At 39.7% G+C, this 21853-nt stretch overlaps 1 protein-coding gene across 3 annotated transcripts; it reads right to left on the reverse strand.

Moving 5' to 3' along the window:
• Positions 1-164: 164 nt before the first annotated feature.
• LIPM (lipase family member M) lies at positions 165-21471 on the reverse strand. 3 transcript variants are annotated; one of them, XM_036829587.1, is made up of 9 exons: positions 21193-21471; positions 17879-17996; positions 10211-10409; positions 9243-9352; positions 8182-8318; positions 7902-7973; positions 6523-6594; positions 5195-5266; positions 165-1528 (listed from the first exon to the last, which is right to left on the reverse strand). In XM_036829587.1, the coding sequence occupies exons 1-9, from the start codon at positions 21424-21426 to the stop codon at positions 1283-1285; spliced, it is 1260 nt and encodes a 419-aa protein (XP_036685482.1). In that variant the 5' UTR covers positions 21427-21471; the 3' UTR covers positions 165-1282. The 3 variants fall into 3 exon arrangements, with proteins under 3 accessions (XP_036685482.1, XP_036685481.1, XP_036685483.1); XM_036829586.1 differs by having other exon boundaries at positions 7902-8048; XM_036829588.1 differs by having other exon boundaries at positions 1386-1524; positions 7902-8048.
• Between the last annotated feature and the right edge of the window lie 382 nt (positions 21472-21853).

Consider the following 21853-nt stretch of genomic DNA (forward strand, 5'->3'; position numbering starts at 1 on the left):
AAAATTTATTTATTTATTTTTGGCTGTGTTGGGTCTTCGTTTCTGTGCGAGGGCTTTCTCTAGTTGCAGCGAGTGGGGCCACTCTTCATCGTGGTGCGCGGGCCTCTCACTGTCGCGGTCTCTCTTGTTGCGGAGCACAGGCTCCAGACGCGCAGGCTCAGTAGTTGTGGCTCACGGGCCCAGTTGCTCCGCGGCATGTGGGATCTTCCCAGACCAGGGCTCGAACCCGTGTCCCCTGCATTGGCAGGCAGATTCTCAACCACTGCACCACCAGGGAAGCCCCCAGCGTTTAATTTTTGAAGGCAGAAACCTGGGCCAGACATTGGAAACCAGAAGGTCTCCTAGCCGCAAGCTGTAAACTCTCAAACAAGCTTGGACTAGAACCTAGGTACTGAAATACACGTGCATGCTTTACGCAATGCATAATGCATTTATTAGAAAACTCAAAATACCCTACAAAATTATCTTCTCTGACACTCAACTACAAAACTTGGTCTTTTCATCTCTACTTGTACATTGATTTTTCTTTTTCTTTTTTAAAAAAAAAAATTTTTTTTGAAGTGGACCATTTTTAAAGTCTTTATTGAATTTGTTACAATACTGCTTCTGATTTATGTTTCGGTTTTTTGGCTGCGAGGCATGTGGGATCTTAGCTCCCCGGCCAGGGAGTGAACCCGCACCCATGGCATTGGAAGGCAAAGTCTTAACCACTGGACTGCCAGGGAAGTCCCTTCTTTTTCTTTTTTGGTTAAAGCAGCTTGGCTTCCTGAGGTAGTGTTACGTCTCTGTAGCAATAAGGTGAAAACGTCTAGCTTATTTTGTCAAATTCAACAACAATCCAGAGATTTAAGACCTCTGACCCCAATTTGTCTTTTTACTTTATTGTTCCAAAAATATGGCTCGTAGACAAAAAAATAAATGTTTTAAGGAAATGTACCTGAATGACATAAAGAATGTCTAGATAATTTCTAGCTGTCAGGTAAAACCTACCCTTCAAGATGGCAGAGCACATAATAGCACATGAAAAGTATGTTCACCCAATGAGTAATTTAATTAATTGAAAAAATTAAATGCCAGTTTTAGTGCCAAATGCAGAAAATCTGAAGGAATGTATACTGTGTTTCTGCCTTCCCTTCTCCACTTCCCTTCTACTAATATGGTAGGTTTCCAGTGCTGGAAATCTTTGAAGTCCTCCATTCATGTATCCCGGCCCCATCTTTCATGAGATTTTTCCTAAGACTTGTCATTATCAGATGCTTCACAATCTGATACTGACAGTTCCCTAGGAAATGCTGGCCTCTTCCTGCTTCATCAGATGTATTATTTCATTGTACATACGGTGAGGAGCATCCAGACCCCAGATGAAATCCACGTGAGCCCATTCAGGAATGTTCTTATGATAGATGATGTTGGTCACCTCGGAGAGCAGTATTCTCACGTCTTCTGGATTTGAAAGCCAGTCCTGACCCCCAGTCCACATTGCTGTAGGGACCGTCATGTCTCTAACTTTGTACCTTACAGGAGCTGGCTAGAGAAAAGGAATAGTTTTTAACTGTAGGTAACATTTGGACTTCCAGACTCATAATTTACTTTTCTAATAAACACAGTAAATATGCCTTGTGTTGTAATGAAAGGTACATGGGCACTAAAGCCATATAGAACTGCATTAAGAGTTTCTGCTCCAGCCCCTACTTGAAGGTAAAAAAATGACTTAGCCTCACTGAACCTCAGTTTCTTCATCTGCGAAATGGGGATGATATCTGAAATAATTTACTAGATTAAATGAGAAAACATCTCACTCAATTGCCTAGCACTTTAGGCATTACATGTTCAATTCTTTTCCTTCCTATTAATAAATATTTAACACACAAAGTGCCTTTTAAAAGTTAACGCTCCTATCTTTTTCAAAGATAATTTCACAAAGTTTCATGAGGTCAGATTTGAAGATACTCTACAGAGAAAGACAAGAGGATGGAACCTACTGAAAAGGACTTGGGTGTTCACAGGGGTTTTCTGTCCTAACAGAAAGCCCTTGGGGCACGCCCAGCTTGACTGTGTCTCCAGAAACATGGGGAAGTCAATGGCACTGGAACTCAGGGAGTTGGACCAAGAGGAGATAAAAATTAGATTCCGGGTCCAGTCCCACATCACCCAAAGAAGGTTATCTAGGATTCCTAATTCTTGAGAACTTCCCTATTCAAACAGATCTGCTAGATCAAGCTGGCTGACTGAGAGCCCTTGAAGTTAACCAACACTCAGAACTTTCAACAGACATGTCAAGGTCCGCTTCTCACTCAGAAAATCCACCCAGGAGCCGGGGTTCCAATCCCGGCAGTCCTTGTTTCTCTTTGTGGCTTTTAAGAATTTGAAGTTATAGCATCTGATACTGTGAGTTATAATAAGACATATGTATGTGGTCTTCATCCACATTTGTGGTACAGAGCTCCTAATAACCCTTGGAGTTTCCTAAGTGACAGGAGCCATAAAGGTGTGTTTTGTGACATTAATGAGGTGATTTTTTGAACAGGATGGGGGCTGAGCTCCAGAAGTGGAGCCAAGCAAGTGATTAGAGAGTTGGAAATTTCAGTCCCATTCATGACCTCTGGAGAGGGGAGATGGTCTGGAGATTGAGTTCAATCGCCAGTGGCCAATGATTTAATCAATTGGACCTCTGTAAGGAAGCCTCCACAAAACCCCAAAAGGACAGGGTTCAGAGCCTCCAGGTTGGTGAACACATGAAAATGTGGGGATAGTGGCCCCATGGAGAAGACATGGAAGCTCTGCTCCCCTTCCCTTGCTCAGTGCATCTCTTCTATCTGGCTGTTCCTGAGTTATATCCGTTTATAATAAACCAATAATCTAGTAAGTAAAGTGTTTCTCTGAGTTCTATGAGCCAATCTAGCAAATTAATCAAACCTCAGCCTGAGAAGGGGATCATGGGAACCTCTGAATTATAGCCAGCAGGTCAGACACACAGGTGACAACCTGGGCTTGCAACTGGCATCCGAACTGGAGGATAGTCTTGTGGGACCGAGCCCTCAACCTGTGGAATCTGATGTTATCTCTGGGTAGACAGTGTCAGAATTGAGTTAAACTCTGTCACCCACCTGGTGTTGGAGAATTGTTTGTTCATGGGGAGAAACTCCCCTCCACACACATATACTGGAATTTGGTGGTCAGACCTTTCTTTTATAGAGTCACTTAGATATGAAAGGTTGGAATATTCTATGGAGCTTGTAATATGTTTTTCTCATCTAACAGGTGAAAAGACTGAACTGAAAGTCAGGTCTGGCTCTAAGGCTCTGTGAGTCTGTGACACCTTTTTGCATGTGTGTTTTCTCTTTCTTTCCATGACCATTTTCTGGCACCTGCTCTGCACAAGTCACATTCTCTCTAACTCATGACCTTAAATGTTGATAAATTAAATCTTATCTTGGAACTGGGATGTTTTCTCTAAAGATATATTTTAGGAAACAATGAAGAAGGATCTTAAAAATGTAGCTGGTACCTGTGATTGAGAGTTTGCTATTCAGAGGCATGACAGTGGTCTGTCCAATTTCCGAGACTTTTATATCTAGATATACAGAAGTATATCTACAGAAGTGGATGTTAAGTGTGATATGAGACTCTCAAAGATTAGCCTGCGTGTGTATTCTGCTCCCTCCAGCTTTATGTGTGTGGTCAATATTTGCTTACATTCTCACACAAGCTAACTAATAATCTTCAGTGAAGATTTTATGCTTAGAAAAGTTTAATACTCATTTCTAATTCTCCATAACTTTTATTTTAAATTTTATTCCATAACATTGATTACACACACAGATTTTCTTGGGTAATATTTTTTTATATTTTTCACTTGCAAATTACATATTCATTAAAAGTGTGACCAGGGAGAACTCTTACATGTTATCTAGTCCAATAATTTTTATTTTAAAGAGAAAGAGATTGAGGCCTGAAGAATCAAAGCAGCCTAGCCATGATCACACAAATCTGTAGTGCAGAGGCAAAACTAATACAGTAATTCTCACTTGTCATTAATACTCTTTTTACTGTACCATGAACCAACCTCACCCCTGCCATTCTCATTTGTGGTTTTCTTCTGTTGTTGTTGTTGTTTTTAATCTTGAAAAATCCTCTAGCAGCCACCACAGACTACACCCTTCCCTTCACTAAGTCTACCCATCTTGCTCCTAAGAAGCCCCGTGCCTTGTTTATGGAGGCAGCCTCATCAAAAAAGTTCTCCTACTGCATTATAAAAGTGGTTCTCTTTAACCCTTGAAAGTCTCTTGGCTGGGCTTCCCTGGCATCTCATTAGCAGGGAATCCGCCTGCTAATGCAGGGGACACAGGTTCAAGCCCTGGTCTGGGAAGATCCCACATGCTGTGGAGCAACTAAGCCCGTGCACCACAACTACTGAGCCTGTGCTCTAGAGCCTGCGAGCCACAACTACTGAGCCCACGTGCCACAACTACTGAGCCCGTGCACCACAACTACTGAGCCTGCTCACCTAGAGCCCATGCTCTGCAACAAGAGAAGCCACCGCAGTGAGAAGCCCACGCACCATAACAAAGAGTAGCCCCTGCTCATCTCAACTAGAGAAAGCCCTCGAGGAGCAATGAAGACCCAACACAGCCAAAAAAAAAAAAAAAAAAGTCTCTTGGCTAAGCTTTGAACTTTTCCATTTTCAAATGGAGGTGAACCAGAACTAATTATTTTTACTTGAATTGTTTCTTTTTCATATTCTTTTCCATTGTATTCCCTGTGCTGTATAGTAGGACACATTGTTGTTTATCCATGCTATATATAATAGTTTGTATCTGCTAATCTCAAACTCCCAGTCTATCCCTCCCCCCATCCCCTTCCCACCTTGGCAACCACAAGTCTGTTCTCTATGTCTGTGAGTCTGTTTCATAGATAAGTCCATCTGTGTCATATTTTAGAGTCCACATATAAGTGACATCATATGGTGTTTGCCTTTCTCTTTCTGATGTACTTCACTTAGTATAATAATCTCTGTGTCCATCCATGATGCTGCAGATGGCATTATTTCATTCTTTTTTATGCCTGAGTAGTATTCCATTCTACTTGAATTCTTGTATTTTACTCCCATTTCTAGAATAAACTGCCAGTATAACTTCCCTCTCACACATTTCAAAAGGGTATATTTTCAGCAGATGGTATTTGCTTTTGTTACCTGATTTCCTTTTTCCAGATTCTGGGTCTCACTGCCCCAGTCAAATGCCCGAAGTTCCCCAGAATTCACTGCCTAAAAGGAAACAAAAATTTACATGGCATTCAAATGTGTCATGGGATAACGGTGGGAGGAGGGGTGAAAATGTGCTACCAAGTCTGCAATTGTGAGGGAAGCAGAGAACAAAGGCTGAGGCTGCTCTACGGTTCAACTTTAGGATAATCTTCGGGAGAGTGTAAAGGCAAGAATAAGGTTCTTTCAGGGAGAAAAATGTGCTATAGAAATACTTGACCACCATATTATACAACTCTAAAAAGTGTATCCCCATTGTAGTCTACGTAGAGGGATATCCTGCACAACTCTGTAGGCTACAATGGGAGAGCAACCCCTAGAGTTGTGCAACGTGGTGATTCTGGGAGAAGTTGACCAACATTTAATCCAGTGTAGAATTCTTCTTTGGTTTTGATTATAAAATCTCTCTCTCTCACACACACATACTAAAACATAACAATGACATTTGAAGAAAAATTTGACTAGGTTCTAAGTTGTTAGAAAAACAGATAGGACCAATATTTAGGATTCATAGGTGTCATCATCACTATTAAAACTTTTTGCTCGAGTTAAAAGTCTCCCACTTTTTTTTAACAAAGTTGTATTTTTAGTAGGTAAGAATCTAAGGTTGGTGATGCTTAGCTCTCTGTCCTATGTACATTCTTATTTCCACAGCCAATCGGGGTCACTCTATAGTATCGTCTATAATAAGCAATATTAGGTTCAGTGTTTCATCACATGTGAAAGAATAATTAGCAGCCACATTGTCCTTGAACTAATTCTGAAGGAACCCACCACACAGCGCCTAGAGACAGTTCCTGTGACTGGTAATCAGGACATTCCCTCCTGTGACCTCAGGTGAAATCTGCGGCACAAAGGACTCCTGTGAAAATCTCCTTGGGTAATTAGGTCCACATTTACATTTTTATGACTACTTGACCACACTGTCTTGCTGGAAGAGCCGAAAGGAGAATGTGGAAACGTGATCTCCAGCCTCATCATTGAGATGGCTAGAGACTGAGAAAGGTCTCACTTGAACCATCTGAATTCACACTTTTAAGGTCCACTAAAGATGTCCCAGGGCCAATCCTTTCTTCCCATATCCTGAAAAGTTTCAGTGTTCTAGATCAAGCTCACAGTTGAAAAAGCGTTGACAGAATCACGAGTCATCTTGGAATAAATGTGAAATAACCCCTGGGCTGTCCAAAGGGCATCCTTTAACTATTCCAGACAAACTGCACAAAGACCCTTAACAAAGACTACAAATTCAGCATCCTTACCTGGCTCCAGTGCAGGATGTTTTGCACAGATGTTCCAGCAAGCGTGTGAGCGACATACACATTTGCTCGGCTCTGTAATAAAGCATGAGTAGTTAGTGGGACGTGGAAAAACTCACAAGATGTGCACCTTGTCAAGACCACATCTCCAGGCTTCAGACTAAGAAATGGGAACATCATTAAAGTATCAGCAGTTATCTATGAAACAGGAATATACACATGCACATAAGTAAAAAAATGCCACTGAACGTATCCTATATTCTTCATCAGAGAAAAGTTTCTCATTAGACATCTTGACTTCATCTTTTGAAAAACTTTCCTAGGGTAATTAAAGATGAAGGCTCAGGAACTGGGCCTGTATTCAAATCTCACCTCTGCTATATAATTTTTAAGTGAAATTGGGAACATTACTTAATCCACTAAATCTAATCTATAAAGTGGGAATATTGATAATACCTGTGTCATAGGGTTGTTACAGGGACTAACAGCCTGGCATATAATAAAATGCTTATCAAAAGGTAGCTATTAATCGTATCATTAATTAAAAAAGGAAAACAATCCTCAGGAATTACAAACATGCTCTTCCAGCTGTTGGCAGATAGCCCGTTCGCTGTCTGGTGTCCTTGGGGTATTCTTCCCTCTGCAAAGAGCTGCCCTGCCCAATGTCTCCTGATTACTGGTGTCGTCTGCATTAAATGACTAGTTGATATGGGGGTATAAAGACCCAGCCCTCTGATGCTAACTTGGGACAATTCTGAAGGGTCATCCCATTTTCACAGACCCCTAGAGGATCAACTGAGTTTCCCACTGGGACTGCATCACAGCTGGACTTTTTTTTATCCACCAAATCCTGTTTCCTTCCCTTCTCTAGATGTTATCCCAAGGGCCTAACCTCAAATCATTCTGCACACAAATCTCCATCTCACAGTATGCTTCCTGGGGAACCCACTGTCACACTTACCAAGTTGTAGCTATGCCTTAGCCAAACCGAAACTCCCAGACAGCCTATCACAGGACTTAAGCTACAAACCGGAAGCACCCTAGTAGAAAGAAGAAGTAGGTGGCGCATGGCAGTTTTCTCTTTTGACTTCTGGGTTCTAATCATATTTTTTTTGCATCTGTTGATTCACTGTAGTAAAGCTGCTTTCAGACCTTTTCGATCTTTAATCTATGAAGTTAATGTGTAGTCACGCCCTTGTGTTAACCTTGACTCAGACCATGTTGAAGCGTTTTCCGCATATTATTACGATTTGAAGAAAACGGAGTTTCTTGGAGTATAGTTTCTCTAAGTCTTCCCTGGCATTAGCTCACCCTCAAGGAGTGAGACTAATAACTCCTCACTTTGCTTTGGGACACTGAGAATTTACTAGGCTCCCACTTACCATGTTCATGTTGTTCGTGTTAAATCCTCCCAGGAGTAACATGACGTTGCTACAAATCTGATCAATAATCACCTGGCCGCAAAGGTAAATAACAAACTGTCTGAGAAATCTGGTCTGGTAGAGAAATTCTTTTTTACCAAACAATCCCTGTAAAATATGAAATGGAATAGTCATTACATTACAGTCAAAAGAAGTGTCTCTAACGTAAAAGTGTATGTCTTAGCAAATGGGCTGGAAAACTCTTGTGCCTAGACAAGGAATTTTCTGAGGAGTCACACACCTTGATCATCACATCTGGCAGCAACAAAAATTTGGTCCCAGGGCTTTTTGCATGTTTAACAGTAGCTATGGGTGCTAAAGCAAAATACATTCTTATTTTCTGAGCCAGCTCTGGCATGGTGGAAAATGCAATAAAGCCTGCAATAGAGAAATATGTCAGCATGGATATTGAATATCCTAGAACTAATAAAGTGCTTATTTTACTTTTATCAAGATATTTCAGCAATTACACGTGACTGTGTTTTAACTCTCTTGTGAAATTATAAGCTCCTTGACAAGGAAAAACAACAGCAGCGACAACTGCTCTGTGTTCCCTCTGACATTTAGATACTTGTTGCCCAGTACTAGGTTCTCAGTGAATTATTAAATTAAATTATTGAGTCCAATAACATGGACTTTGAGAGGTAACTATATGTTAGACACTTTGCAGGAGACTTTCATGGTTCTTGTTTAATTCTCAGATTCTTGGGGGTATTTTTAATAAATCTTTACAGTGAGAGAAAGCGAGAGTTAAAGAAATTGTCTTGTTTATTGATAAGAAGCATGTTCTGTAACATAATGGGTGTTGAGATAGCAGAGTTTTGCTTGTTATCCTGGATCTCTAACTTTTCTGGAACCCAAATTGGAACATAATCTAGTAGACAAGTTGTCTAGTGAACTGGAGTCCAACTCTTATTTCTTCCATAGACCAGGTACGGGACACCGGTTAAGTCTAGGTGTAGGTTTCTATACCTGTAAAGTAGAGACTAATTCTCCCAATTACAAAGGGACAATCTCTTTGGAGCCTTTGGGAGGAAAAGGCTATCATATACAGCCAGGGCATGGTCACTATATTTGAAATACTATGGGTCTATTTCAAAAGAGCCTGTATACTCTCTGTTTAAGCTGATATTTGCAGGTTGTGGAGGAGAAGGGTGGGCAGAGAGAAACTAGAATCCCGTGGCCCTGAAGCAGATAAGGCCAGATCAGAGAGAAGTGTGCGATGCCTCATCCCAGGCCTGGCTGTGCGTCATTTGCTCACATTTCTTCTGAGTATACAAACCCGATTTTTTTGGAACCTACCCATGGTGGTACCCTGTGAATAGCCGATATAATAGATCTTTTCCTGGCCCGTTTTCTGCAAAATAAAGTTTATGACTGCCGGAAGGTCAAACCTAGCCATCTCATCATAACTACAAGGGGAAAAGACAAAGTTATATGAAAAATTATAATCAGAACAAACAAAAGCAGCCCCCATGGTTTACAAACAACGCCTTGAATTGTTGACCCCATCAGCTTGTTACTGTGCCCCTTACAACACTCAGAATGGACTTGTTTCAAACCTGTGATGCATAGGTGCCTCTGGGGTCACAGGCTGTTAGCAAACTGCTGTTTTCTCTAGATATTATCATAGAGACATAACCATCTTAATGAACATTTAGTTAGCACAAGCTCCACCTGCTGGTGGAGGTGTCCTCTTATTCTATTAGCAGAACAGCACAGGGCCATTCAGATTCTTTATATGAAAAGTATTAAAGATGTTGCAAGGGCCTTTCTCTGGTGAAATGGATAAAGAGAAAGTTGAATATCAATAGGTAATTTAAATAAAAAGACTAAAAAACTTTTGTAAGAGTGTGAGAGATGTGTTAATCAAATTGATGGTCCCTAAGGCTTATTAGTTCCCCGTATATTTTTAATACTGCCTGGCCTCATCTTCTTCTGGGGGTACTAGTCCTTGTCATCACTCAGGGAAGACTTAGTCCCAGGATATTCATCTGAAAGGAGAGGAACCTACACTTGTCCCATTCCGGTCTCAATCACCTAACACTAACCACCATTTTCATCCCATTCACCAGACTAACCTTCTACTTGGGGAACCCAATTTACATAATCCAAAGAATCACTAGTCAGTTAAGCCAATTGGGAGATATTATGTTGGGATATTGATGAGCCAACCAAAGTAACTTATCTACATACCAGAAGCCATAATTCTTTACCCAGTTCTCCCAAAGCCATCCGTGTCCACCTCCACTCTCAAGATTTTCATATACCTGAAAGCCCAGAACTCATCTTGGTCTATGGAGAGGGTCTTGTGTTTCTGAGACCAGGTGTTTCCCCTGCTGTTCCCCAGCCACACATCAAAACCCGCATCTGCCAGAATGAAGCCCAGGCTGTTGTTGGGCAGGTTGGAAATCCAGTTGCTAGCATCTCCAAGCAGGCCATGCTGCAGTAGCACCACAGGCCTGGGACCTACAAAGAAGTGAATTTCAACAGCGTGAAATATTCTACACCTTTCTCGTTATCCCTTAATGTGAGAAAGATTTCCAGTTAGACAAACCTGTGTTCAAATCTTGATTCAGCTGCTTGCTAGCTTGATTATCTTGGCCAGTTACTTAACCTTTCTGTGCCTTGATTGCCTCGTGAAAAAAATAGTATTTTTGTTATGATTAAATAAAATAGTACACAAGAAGCAGATGGCACAACGTATGGACACCAAGGGGGAAAGCGGGGGTGGGAGTGGTGGTGGTGGTGGTGGTGGGATGAATTAGGAGATTAGGATTGACGTATATACACTAACATGTATAAGATAGATAAGTAATAAGAACCTGTTGTATAAAAAATAATAAAATTCAAAAAAAAAAAGAAGCAGATGGCACAACGCCTGGCACAGAGAAAGAATCAATAAAGTTTGGCCTCTATTGTTGCTTTTGTGTAGTTATTATTATTACTAGACTTGTCTGGGATCAGAGAAAATTGGAAGTGCCCCAGGAGGTAGTATAGTATAATGATTAAGATAATTATATATAATAATCATAGCTACTATATATTAATAAAAAGAAATTATGTTATTATATATTAATATATTTTTATATATTATAGAATTATACATGAATATATGTGTATATATTAATGTTATACTATAATGTATACTATGTAACATTTCTATTAACATAAAATTAATATACAATATAAAACTAATATATAATATTATATAGTATTATAGAGTATATATAATTATTAATATTGCCATATATACATGTATATGTGTATATATATGTGAGTGTATATATATTACCACATATATACATATATACGTGTATATATATATATATTTTTTAATTTATTTATTTATTTTTGGGTGTGTTGGGTCTTCGTTTCTGTGCGAGGGCCCTCCCCAGTTGCGGCAAGCGGGGGCCACTCCTCATCGCGGTGCGCGGGCCTCCCACCATCACGGCCTCTCCCGCTGCGGAGCACAGGCTCCAGACGCGCAGGCCCAGCAGCTGTGGCTCACGGGCCCAGTCGCTCCGCGGCATGTGGGATCCTCCCAGACCAGGGCCCGAACCCGTGCCCCCTGCACTGGCAGGCAGACTCCCAACCACTGCGCCACCAGGGAAGCCCACGTGTATATATATTAATATTACCATATATATACATAAATATGTGTGTGTGTATACATATATATATGTAATGGTTTAATGATTACAGGCCTTCATGTGAAAAAAACCCACAAGCCAACCTGATAAAATAAAAGTTTAAAAAGTCTTTTTTAAAAAAAAATTTATTTATTTTATTTACTTTGTTTTTGGCTGTGTTGAGTCTTCGTTGCCACACGCGGGCTTTCTCTAGTTGCGGCGAGTGGGGGCTACTCTTCATTGCGGTGCGCAGGCTTCAGATTGCGGTGGCTTCCCTTGCTGCAGAGCACGAGCTCTAGGCGCAAGGGCTTCAGTAGTTGTGGCTCGCGGGCTCAGTACCTGTGGCTCGCAGGCTCTAGAGCTCAGGCTCAGTAGTTGTGGCGCATGGGCTTAGTTGCTCCGCGGCATGTGGGATCTTCCAGGACCAGGGCTCAAACCCATGTCCCCTGCATTGGCAGGCGGATTCTTAACCACTGCACCACCAGGGAAGTACCTAAAAAGTCTTTTGTCACAAGCTTATAGACATCTTTCAGTTGTTTTCAGGATGAATTTCACTGGCCCTCCTTTTTTTTAACATCTTTACTGGAGTAAAATTGCTTTACAATGTTGTGTTAGTTCCTGTTGTATAACAGAGTGAATCAGCTATACGTATACATATATCCCCATATCCCCTCCCTCTTGCATCTCCCTCTCATCCTCCTTATCCCACCCTTCTAGGTGGTCACAAAGCACCGAGCTGATCTCCCTGTGCTATGTGGCTGCTTCCCACTAGCTATCTGTTTTACATTTGGTAGTGTATATATGTCAATGCCACTCTCTCACTTCATCCCAGCTTACCCTTGCCCCTCCCCGTGTCCTCAAGTCCGTTCTCTACATCTGTGTCTTTGTTCCTGTCCTGCACCTAGGTTCTTCAGAACCATTTTTTTTTCATTCCATATATATGTGTTAGCATACGGTATTTGTTTTTCTCTTTCTGACTTACTTCACTCTGTATGACAGTCTCTAGGTCCATCCACCTCACTACAGATAACTCAAGTTCATTTCTTTTTACGGCTGAGTAATATTCCATTGTATGTATGTGCCGCATCTTCTTTATCCATTCATCTGTCGATGGACACTTAGGTTGCTTCCATGTCCTGGCTATTGTAAATAGTGCTGCAATGAACACTGTGGTACATGACTCTTTTTGAATTATGGTTTCCTCAGGGTATATGTCCAGTAGTGGGATTGCTGGGTCGTATGGTAGTTCTATTTTTAGCTTTTTAAGGAACCTCCATACTGTTCTCCATAGTCGCTGTATCAATTTACATTCCCACCAACAGTGCAAGAGGGTTCCCTTTTCTCTACACCCTCTCCATCATTTATTGTTTGTAGATTTTTTGATGATGGCCATTCTGACCTGTGTGAGGTGATACCTCATTGCAGTTTTGATTTGCATTTCTCTAATGATTAGTGAAGTTGAGCATCTTTTCATGTATTTGTTGGCCATCCGTATGTCTTCTTTGGAGAAATGTCTATTTAGGTCTTCTGCCCATTTTTGGATTGGGTTGCTTGTTTTTTGGTATGGAGCTGCCTGAGCTGCTTGTATATTTTGGAGATTAATCCTTTGTCAGTTGCTTCGTTTGCAAATATTTTCTCCCATTCTGAGGGTTGTCTTTTCGTCTTCTTTATGGTTTCCTTTGCTGTGCAAAAGCTTTTAAGTTTCATTAGGTCCCATTTGTTTATTTTTGTTTTTATTTCCATTTCTCTAGGAGGTGGGTCAAAAAAGATCTTGCTGTGATTTATGTCATAGAGTGTTCTGCCTATGTTTTCCTCTAAGAGTTTGATAGTGTCTGGCCTTACATTTAGGTCTTCAATCCATTTTGAGTTTATTTTTGTGTATGGTGTTAAGGAGTGTTCTAATTTCATTCTTTTACATGTAGCTGTCCAGTTTTTCCAGCACCACTTACTGAAGTGGCTGACTTTTCTCCATTGTATATTCTTGCCTCCTTTATCAAAGATAAGGTGACCATATGTATGTGGGTTTTTCTCTGGGCTTTCTATCCTGTTCCACTGATCTGTATTTCTGTTTTGGTACCAGTACCATACTGTCTTGATTACTGTAGCTTCGCAGTATGGTCTGAAGTCAGGGAGCCTGATTCCTCCACCTCTGTTTTTCTTTCTCGATTGCTTTGGCTATTCAGGGTCTTTTGTGTTTCCATACAAATTGTGAAATTTTTTATTCTAGTTCTGTGAAAAATGCCAGTGGTAGTTTGATAGGGATTGCATTGAATCTGTAGATTGCTTTGGGTAGTAGAGTCATTTTCACAATGTTGATTCTTCCAGTCCAAGAACATGGTATATCTCTCCATCTATTTGTATCATCTTTAATTTCTTTCATCAGTGTCCTATAATTTTCTGCATACAGGTCTTTTGTCTCCTTAGGTAGGTTTATTCCTAGGTATTTTATTCTTTTTGTTGCAATGGTAAACGGGTGTGTTTTCTTAATTTCACTTTCAAATTTTTCATCATTAGTGTATAGGAATGCAAGAGATTTCTCTGCATTAATTTTGTATCCTGCTACTTTACCAAATTCATTGATTAGGTCTAGTAGTTTTCTGGTAGAGTCTTTAGGATTCTCTATGTATAGTATCATGTCATCTGCAAACAGTGACAGCTTTACTTCTTCTTTTCCGGTTTGGATTCCTTTTATTTCTTTTTCTTCTCTGATTGCTGTGGCTAACACTTCCAAAACTATGTTGAATAATAGCGGTGAGAGTGGGCAGCCATGTCTTGTTCCTGATCTTAGTGGAAAGGGTTTCAGTTTTTCACCACTGAGAATGATGTTGGCTGTGAGTTTGTCAGATATGGCCTTTATTATGTTGAGGTAAGTTCCCTCTATGCCTACTTTCTGGAGAGTTTTTATCATAAATGGGTATTGAATTTTGTCAAAAGCTTTTTCTGCATTTATTGAGATGATCATATGGTTTTTATCCTTCACTTTGTTAATATGGCGTGTCACATTGATTGATTTGCATATATTGAAGAATCCTTGCATTCCTGGGATAAACCCCACTTGATCATGATGTATGATCCTTTTAATGTGCTGTTGGATTCTGTTTGCTAGTATTTTGTTGAGGATTTTTGCATCTATGTTCGTCAGTGATATTGGCATGTAGAAAGCTGGAGTAGCAATTCCCATATCAGATGAAATAGGCTTTAAAATAAAGACTATTACAAGAGACAAAGAAGGACACTACCTAATGATCAAGGGATGAATCCACGAAGAAGATATAGCAATTGTAAATATTTATGCACCCAACATAGGAGCACCTCAATACATAAGGCAAATGCTAACAGCCATAAAAGGGGAATCGACAGTAAAACAATCATAGTAAGAGACTTTAACACCTCACTTTCACCAATGGACAGATCATCCAAAATGAAAATAAATAAGGAAACACAAGCTTTAAATGACACATTAAACAAGATGGACTTAATTGATATTTATAGTACATTCCATCCCAAAACGACAGAATACACTTTCTTCTTAAGTGATCATGGAACATTCTCCAGGATAGATCATATCTTGGGTCACAAATCAAGCCTTGGTAAATTTAAGAAAATTGAAATCGTATCAAGCATCTTTTCCAACCACAATGCTATGAGAGTAGATATCAATTACAGGAAAAAAACTGTAAAAATGCAAACACATGGAGGCTAAAAAATATACTACTAAATAACCAAGAGATCACTGAAGAAATCAAAGAGGAAATCAAAAAATACCTAGAAACAGATGACAATGGAAACATGAGCACCCAAAACCTATGGAATGTAGCAAAAGCAGTTCTAAGAGGGAAGTTTATAGCAATACAATCCTACCTCAAGAAACAAGAAAAATCTCAAATAAACAACCTAACCTTACACCTAAAGCAATTAGAAGAGAAAGAAGAGCAAAAAAAAAACCAAGTTAGCAGAAGAAAAGAAATCATAAAGATCAGATCAGAAATAAATGAAAAAGAAATGAAGGAAATGATAGCAAAGATCAATAAAACTAAAAGCTGGTTCTTTGAGAAGATAAACAAAATTGATAAACCATTAGCCAGACTCATCACAAAAAAAAGGGAGAAGACTCAAATCAATAGAATTAGAAATGAAAAAGGAGAAGTAACAACTGACACTGCAGAAATACAAAGGATCATGAGAGATTACTACAAGCAACTATATGCCACTAAAATTGACAACCTGGAAGAAATGGACAAATTCTTAGAAAAGAACAACCTTCCAAGACTGAACCAGGAAGAAATAGAAAATATGAACAGAACAATCACAAGCACTGAAATTGCAAGTGTGATTAAAAATCTTCCAACAAACAAAAGCCCAGGACCAGATGGCTTCACAGGCCACTTCTATCAAACATTTAGAGAAGAGCTAACACCCATCCTTCTCAAACTCTTCCAAAATATAGCAGAGGGAGGAACACTCCCACACTCATTCTACGAGGCCACCATCACCCTGATACCAAAACCAGACGAAGATGTCACAAAAAAAGAAAACATTGGCCCTCTTTTTGAAGAGACGGTTAGAAATCTTTTTTTCCTTCATGGCTGGGAGATTTCTTCTTTAAAGAGGCCAACGCGAGCTGCAAGAACAACATCAGACACTAGAGGGGAGTATTCTGCACCGACTGGACCTTAAAGGCTGATACCTTGAACTCCAATCGCCTGGGCAAAGAGTGAACAGTCTAAATAAACAGGACGTGAGAAAACAGAACTCCATCCATGAATAGGTGCTGCAGGTGACCCCTAAGCTTATGAACTGCCACAGTCTCCCGATTTGTGGAGCTTAGTGAAAAAGTTCTCTCTGTGTCTCCAGGCTATACATTTATTTATATAAAATTCATTCATTCATTCCACATATACTTATTGGCACCTGCCATGTGCTTGGCACTCTTTTAGGTACTTTTTATAGCCTTGAACAAAATCGATAAATTTTCTGTGCCTGCTGAGTTTACATTCTTGTTGGGAGAGACAGATAATAAACAAACAAGCAAATATCTATCATATCAGTGGTGCTATAAGGAAAATTAAGCAGGATTAGGGGCTAAATCTCAGTAGCTGGCAAGGGCTTACAATTTTGAATAGGGTGGTCGAAGGAAGAATGGGAAAGAGAAGGCCTGAAAGAGGGGCCAAGGCAAACTGCATGGATATCTGATGAAACAGTTGTCCAGAAGGAGAACTGCAACTTCAAAGGCACTGAGATAAGGGCATGCTGGACATATATAAGGCACGGCTGTTCAGCTGGTGTAAAAAAAGCTGGTTTTCAAAAAGCTGCACAAATATAAATTGGAATAAAACAGAACCCTGCAGCTTCTTTATACCAAAGCTCAATCACATTCCCCCAGCATTTTCTGGTTCTAGGTAAGAGCATGGGCTACACTGGCAGACAAATCTTAATTTGAGTGCAGATTTTGCAGCATACTAGCAAGGACTAGCAAAGACTCTCTGGGCAAGTTACTTAACTTCTGTGAGTGGCACTTTCTCAGGATTATTGTGAAACTTATATGAGACTAACACAAATAAAGCACTTAGCATTGTACCTGGCATACAGAAAGAACACAATAAGGAATTACATTATCTGTACACATGACAGATAATGTAGTTGCTGCTATAAACATAGAGCTAGAGTATTAAAAGGAATAGAGCCAAACAGAGATGAAGGATGGGCAATAGTGTACTATTACACTTTAATAGTAATGAAGGTGAATTTCTTAAAAGCCAACAATAGCCAAAAATCCCATACAGAAAAAAAAAGGGATTATATGGAAACATGTACCAAAAATTTTAAATGTACACATAGTGCCCAATTTTTTAAAAGACTTTAGTGAAAAACTGGGCAATGTCTTAAATATTTAAAGGGCTGTCTGGATGGGGAATATAGAGTGTGCTAGGGTGGGGGTCAGATGCCATGGCAGAGTTTGCATTCTTCATGAGCAAGGGTTGGCGTCATCTGCTTAAGAGATCATCAGTGGATATTCTAGAATATCTATATAGGAGGGGTTTGGGGAATGAATTAAGTACTAGAAGGGATCAAGAAATGAACTTTACTTGAAGGTGTTTTTTGAAAAGCAAACACTATGTTTATTTGAGATAATTGGGGATGGGGCAGTGGTGATGGGGATTGTGAGGTAGCTGAAGGCATCTTCTGGCTGGAACAATGGGTCCAGTCTGTACCAAGAGCCCAGACTCCCTCTATACACTCACATCACAAGGAAGTGTTTAATGTAGGAAGGATTGCTATGTTGGGGTAACATAGGGTGAACCATACCTGTCTTCTTAAGTTGCACTAGGCCCTGAGGAATCCTGTTAACAGAAAGAATATACCCATCTTCTGTTGGGACTTCATACTCCTCACAGGGATAACCTTTATGTTGGATGATTTCACTCTATGGAAAAAACACAATTTTTTTTTGAGTTCAGTTCTGTATGGTTATGTTCTCAATGATTATACGGTAAAAAGTAGATTCCTTGATGCTGGAAGAGATAGACAAGAAATTCCTTGCTTTTCACTAGCTAATTATGTTATTGTAAAAAAAATTAGCAAACCCTCTCCAGTGCTCATTTTCTTTATCTTTAATGTGGAGATCGAACTAGAAGGGTAGTTCTTAATGTGGGCTCTGGACCAAGAGCATAGCATCACTTGGGCACTTGGTAGCAATAGCAAATGATCAGTCTCCACTCAAACCTATTGAATTGGGAACTCTGGGGCTGGGGCCCAGCAATTTGTGTCTTAACAAGCTCCTTAGAAAATTCTGATGCACTCTAATATTTGAGACCCACTGGAAAAGAACACTGATTCCAAAACCTGGGTGTGTGTCAGAAACATCTGGGACACTTCAACATAAATATTCCTGGGCCCACTTTGGGTTAGGGATCAGGGAATTCCAATGTAGCCAGTGGGGCAGGACAGCTTATGAGAACCCCTGGTCCATGTATTCCCTGAGGTTCTTTTCAGCTTTAAAACCAGACTCAAGAGCAGTACAGTCGTTCCTCAGTATCTGCGAGGAATTGGTTCCAAGACACCCCATAGATACCAATATCTGAGGATGGTCAAGTCCCTTACATAAAATGGGGTAGTATGTCAGTCCTCCGTATTGGCGAGTTCTGCATTCACGGATATGGAGGGTTGACTGTAGTTCTTAACACTTTTAGGTTAAGGATCCCTCAGTGAATTTGAGGAAAATATAAAAATGGATATACACATGGACACACCATATACTTTCAGGGGTTTCAGATTTCCTCTTCCCTATATATGGACTCCTGGTTAAGGACCCCTACTCAATACAGTTGTTACATATAGAAACTCTTTGTAAAATATAAAACTGCTGCGATCTCCTCAGTATCCTCAGTTTCTGCCTACTGTAGTTAGAGAAGGAGGGAATTATTTCTATTAGCTGCTGCTTTTAAAGGAAAAAGAGAGGAGAAAGCTAAATGCCCAGTGTAGTATATAAGACAAAAGGGCATAATAGTTAAGAGAAAGGTCCTGGGGTCCCACTGCTTGAGTTTTTAAATCCTGGCTCTCACACTAATGCATAAACTAACTGTGTGATCTTAGGAAATTTAGTTAACTTGTCCCTATTCCTCAGTTTATTCGTCTGTAAATTAGGTATACCAGTGGTTTATAGTCCTTGGGATTATTGCAAAGAATGTAAAAAGATAATGCATATATGACACTAACAAGATTGGCTGACACATAGTAGGGACTCAATGAGCATTAGCTACTACTATAACTAAAAATCACCCGTGCCCTCCCTTTCAAGTAACTCCTATTCATCTTTTAGAATTCAGGTTAAGAAACCTTTCTTCAGAAAAACTTTCCTAAATTCCCTAAGTCCCCCTATTTTATGTTTTCTTCTTTGATTTCTCTTCTCTTGTGATTAGTTTTGAGTGATTAGGAATTGAGTTTCTGTCTTCTCTGCTGGATTGTAAACTCCATGAAGTCAGGGCGCTTAGATCTCTCTGTAACCTCAGTGCATAACACAGTATCGGGGCCTAATAGGTGCTCAACTAACACTAGCTAGAAAAATACCTGAATGAGGACAGTTGTATACCAAAATACAGGATAAATTATATCCATATAAATTAGTACTCAGAGTCAAACCCATTCAGACTCTGAAGCACTTTTTATTCTACTTCATTTAATTTATATGAGAGATTACAAGAATTTTCTATCTTACTTTGCCTCTCCATGCATGACTGCTAAATAACAGAGTCCAATTCACTGGATTTTAGTCTTAGGGCTCCTGAAGCCCAAACAGTGTGTAGGTGCTGGCCACACCCAGTGGGTGAGGCCAAGGGAGATTGGCTTTACCTACAACTAAAGAGATCCCCTTCACTTAACGACCTAGAGGAATTTGTATGGGAACTTCTCAGGGCCAGAAGGATGGCCCTTAAGGATCTACACCAGTTTGCTAACTATCTGGACAAACCATCAAAAGACAGTCAATAGTTGGAATGGTCAAAAGAAACCTGATATTTGGCATTCATGTAGATTCAGAATATTTCTGTAGCCTGTCAGAATTTTAGAATTCATTCAAGGAGGCTTCTGTAAAAAAGGTCTTAAATCTGTATAAAAGCATGTTAAATCTATGATAAATGTGTGGAACATGAACATTACACACAATCACCTCACTCAACTGGAGGTAGCCTCTCCTTCCCTGGAAGGGTTTATTGCATAGTTGTCACAATTATGAGCTTTGTGTTCTGGCAGGCCTGGATTTAAATTCTAGCTCTACCTACCAGGGGCGTGGCCTGATTTGAGTTGTTTAACCTCTTTAATCTCAGTTCCTTGACTGGAAAAATGAGGATGGTCCTATCTATGGCATAGGGCAGTGAAGATAAAATCAAAAGCTTTTTCTGACCTATTGAGATGATCAAAAACAAAAAAGAGAAAATCAAACAGTACCTCTACAGCTTTCATCACAATGTCTGCTATGGGATAAGTATTACTATATGGTGGACATTGTTAAAATTCAACTAAGAATGTGAAAGTAAGCCAAAAAGTATTCTCTGAGATACCTAGAAATTTCACTTCATTCATGAAGTTTACTCATAGGAGGACCTCTCTAGCATTCATAGGGGTCCTTTTATTTCTAATCCACAGAGTTACCAGCTCAAACTAGGATTAAATAGATTGGGCGGCACAGGGTGTTACTAGAATGGCTGTCCTGAGAGTATGAGAGGAGGTCTAACATCGTTCTAATATTGGAAAAAGTAGAAAAAGAACAGAAAGCACAGACAATGTGGAAATAATCATGGGTCTGAGCTTGACCCAAGATACTGCAATGATTTAACTGCTCCTGGAATGAACCTAAGAATTCAAGAAAAAGTTAAACTGTGTTTGAAGCTCAAAGGGATTAAGTCATTTGCCTAAATTTACTGAAATTGTTGAAGAGGAACCCATGTTTACCCACACCCAACTTAGTGTTCTTTCCAGTACAATATGTTAATTTACAACTATGCTCTACTAGCAGAAATCACCACCACATATAAATATAATATATAATGCAGATAATACACAGAGACAAACAATAACATGTAAGGTACTTTGTTTCCCCCCAAATATGGAAAATCCCAACTTACAATATTCATGAATGCTTCTGGGTCCACAGCTTTCGTTGGCATATGTCCTGAATTCACATTTCTCTGGAACAAATGTGCCATCAGAATCAGAAGACACATCTCGTTTCTGTGTGAAACAATCCACTCTCTTGACAAGATTTTTGACATGGTCCAACATCTGCATTTATCTGTTCTTGGTAATATAACAACTGATTCTAAAGTCAGAAGAATCTGTAGGTTTAAAAACTCTTTCATATATTTTCCAGCTGTAATTTCTTCTCCAAATTCTGAAGCAACTTAAACAAGCCTGGTTGACAGGAACAAAAGAATATAGAGTAGAATGGAAACAACATCCAGGATGTCCCAATACTATCTTGCTCCTCCCACTCTCTCACACAACTTGGTGTGTAGAAAGAACTTTCTTTGATGCAACCTGGAGTTATGTGATATGATACAACTCATAAAATCCCTGTTCATCATCAGGTAATATGGACCATAGGAAGCATCATTTTCTTTTTTTCCTAGTTCTTTAAAAAAAATTTTTTTTTTTTGGAGTATAGTTGATTTACAATGTGGTGTCAGTTTCAGGTGTTCAGCAAAGTGAATCTGTTATACATATACATATATCCACTCTTTTTTAGATTCTTTTCCCATATAGGCCATTATGGAGTATTGAGTAGAG

Source organism: Balaenoptera musculus, chromosome 16, assembly GCF_009873245.2.
Source record: "Balaenoptera musculus isolate JJ_BM4_2016_0621 chromosome 16, mBalMus1.pri.v3, whole genome shotgun sequence".
In the NCBI taxonomy this organism is placed as follows: domain Eukaryota; kingdom Metazoa; phylum Chordata; class Mammalia; order Artiodactyla; family Balaenopteridae; genus Balaenoptera; species Balaenoptera musculus.

What these genes read in the sequence shown, in the direction of transcription:
- LIPM (XM_036829586.1), bottom strand. Translation starts at nt 21,426, where the DNA reads ATGAAAGAGTTTTTAAACCTACAGATTCTTCTGACTTTAGAATCAGTT. An exon ending in TTCACAGGGTACCACCATGG is followed by an intron (nt 8,319 to 9,242) that starts GTAGGTTCCAAA and finishes TCTCTATTGCAG; the next exon opens with GCTTTATTGCATTTTCCACC. An exon ending in ACACGAACAACATGAACATG is followed by an intron (nt 6,595 to 7,901) that starts GTAAGTGGGAGC and finishes GCTTTATTACAG; the next exon opens with AGCCGAGCAAATGTGTATGT.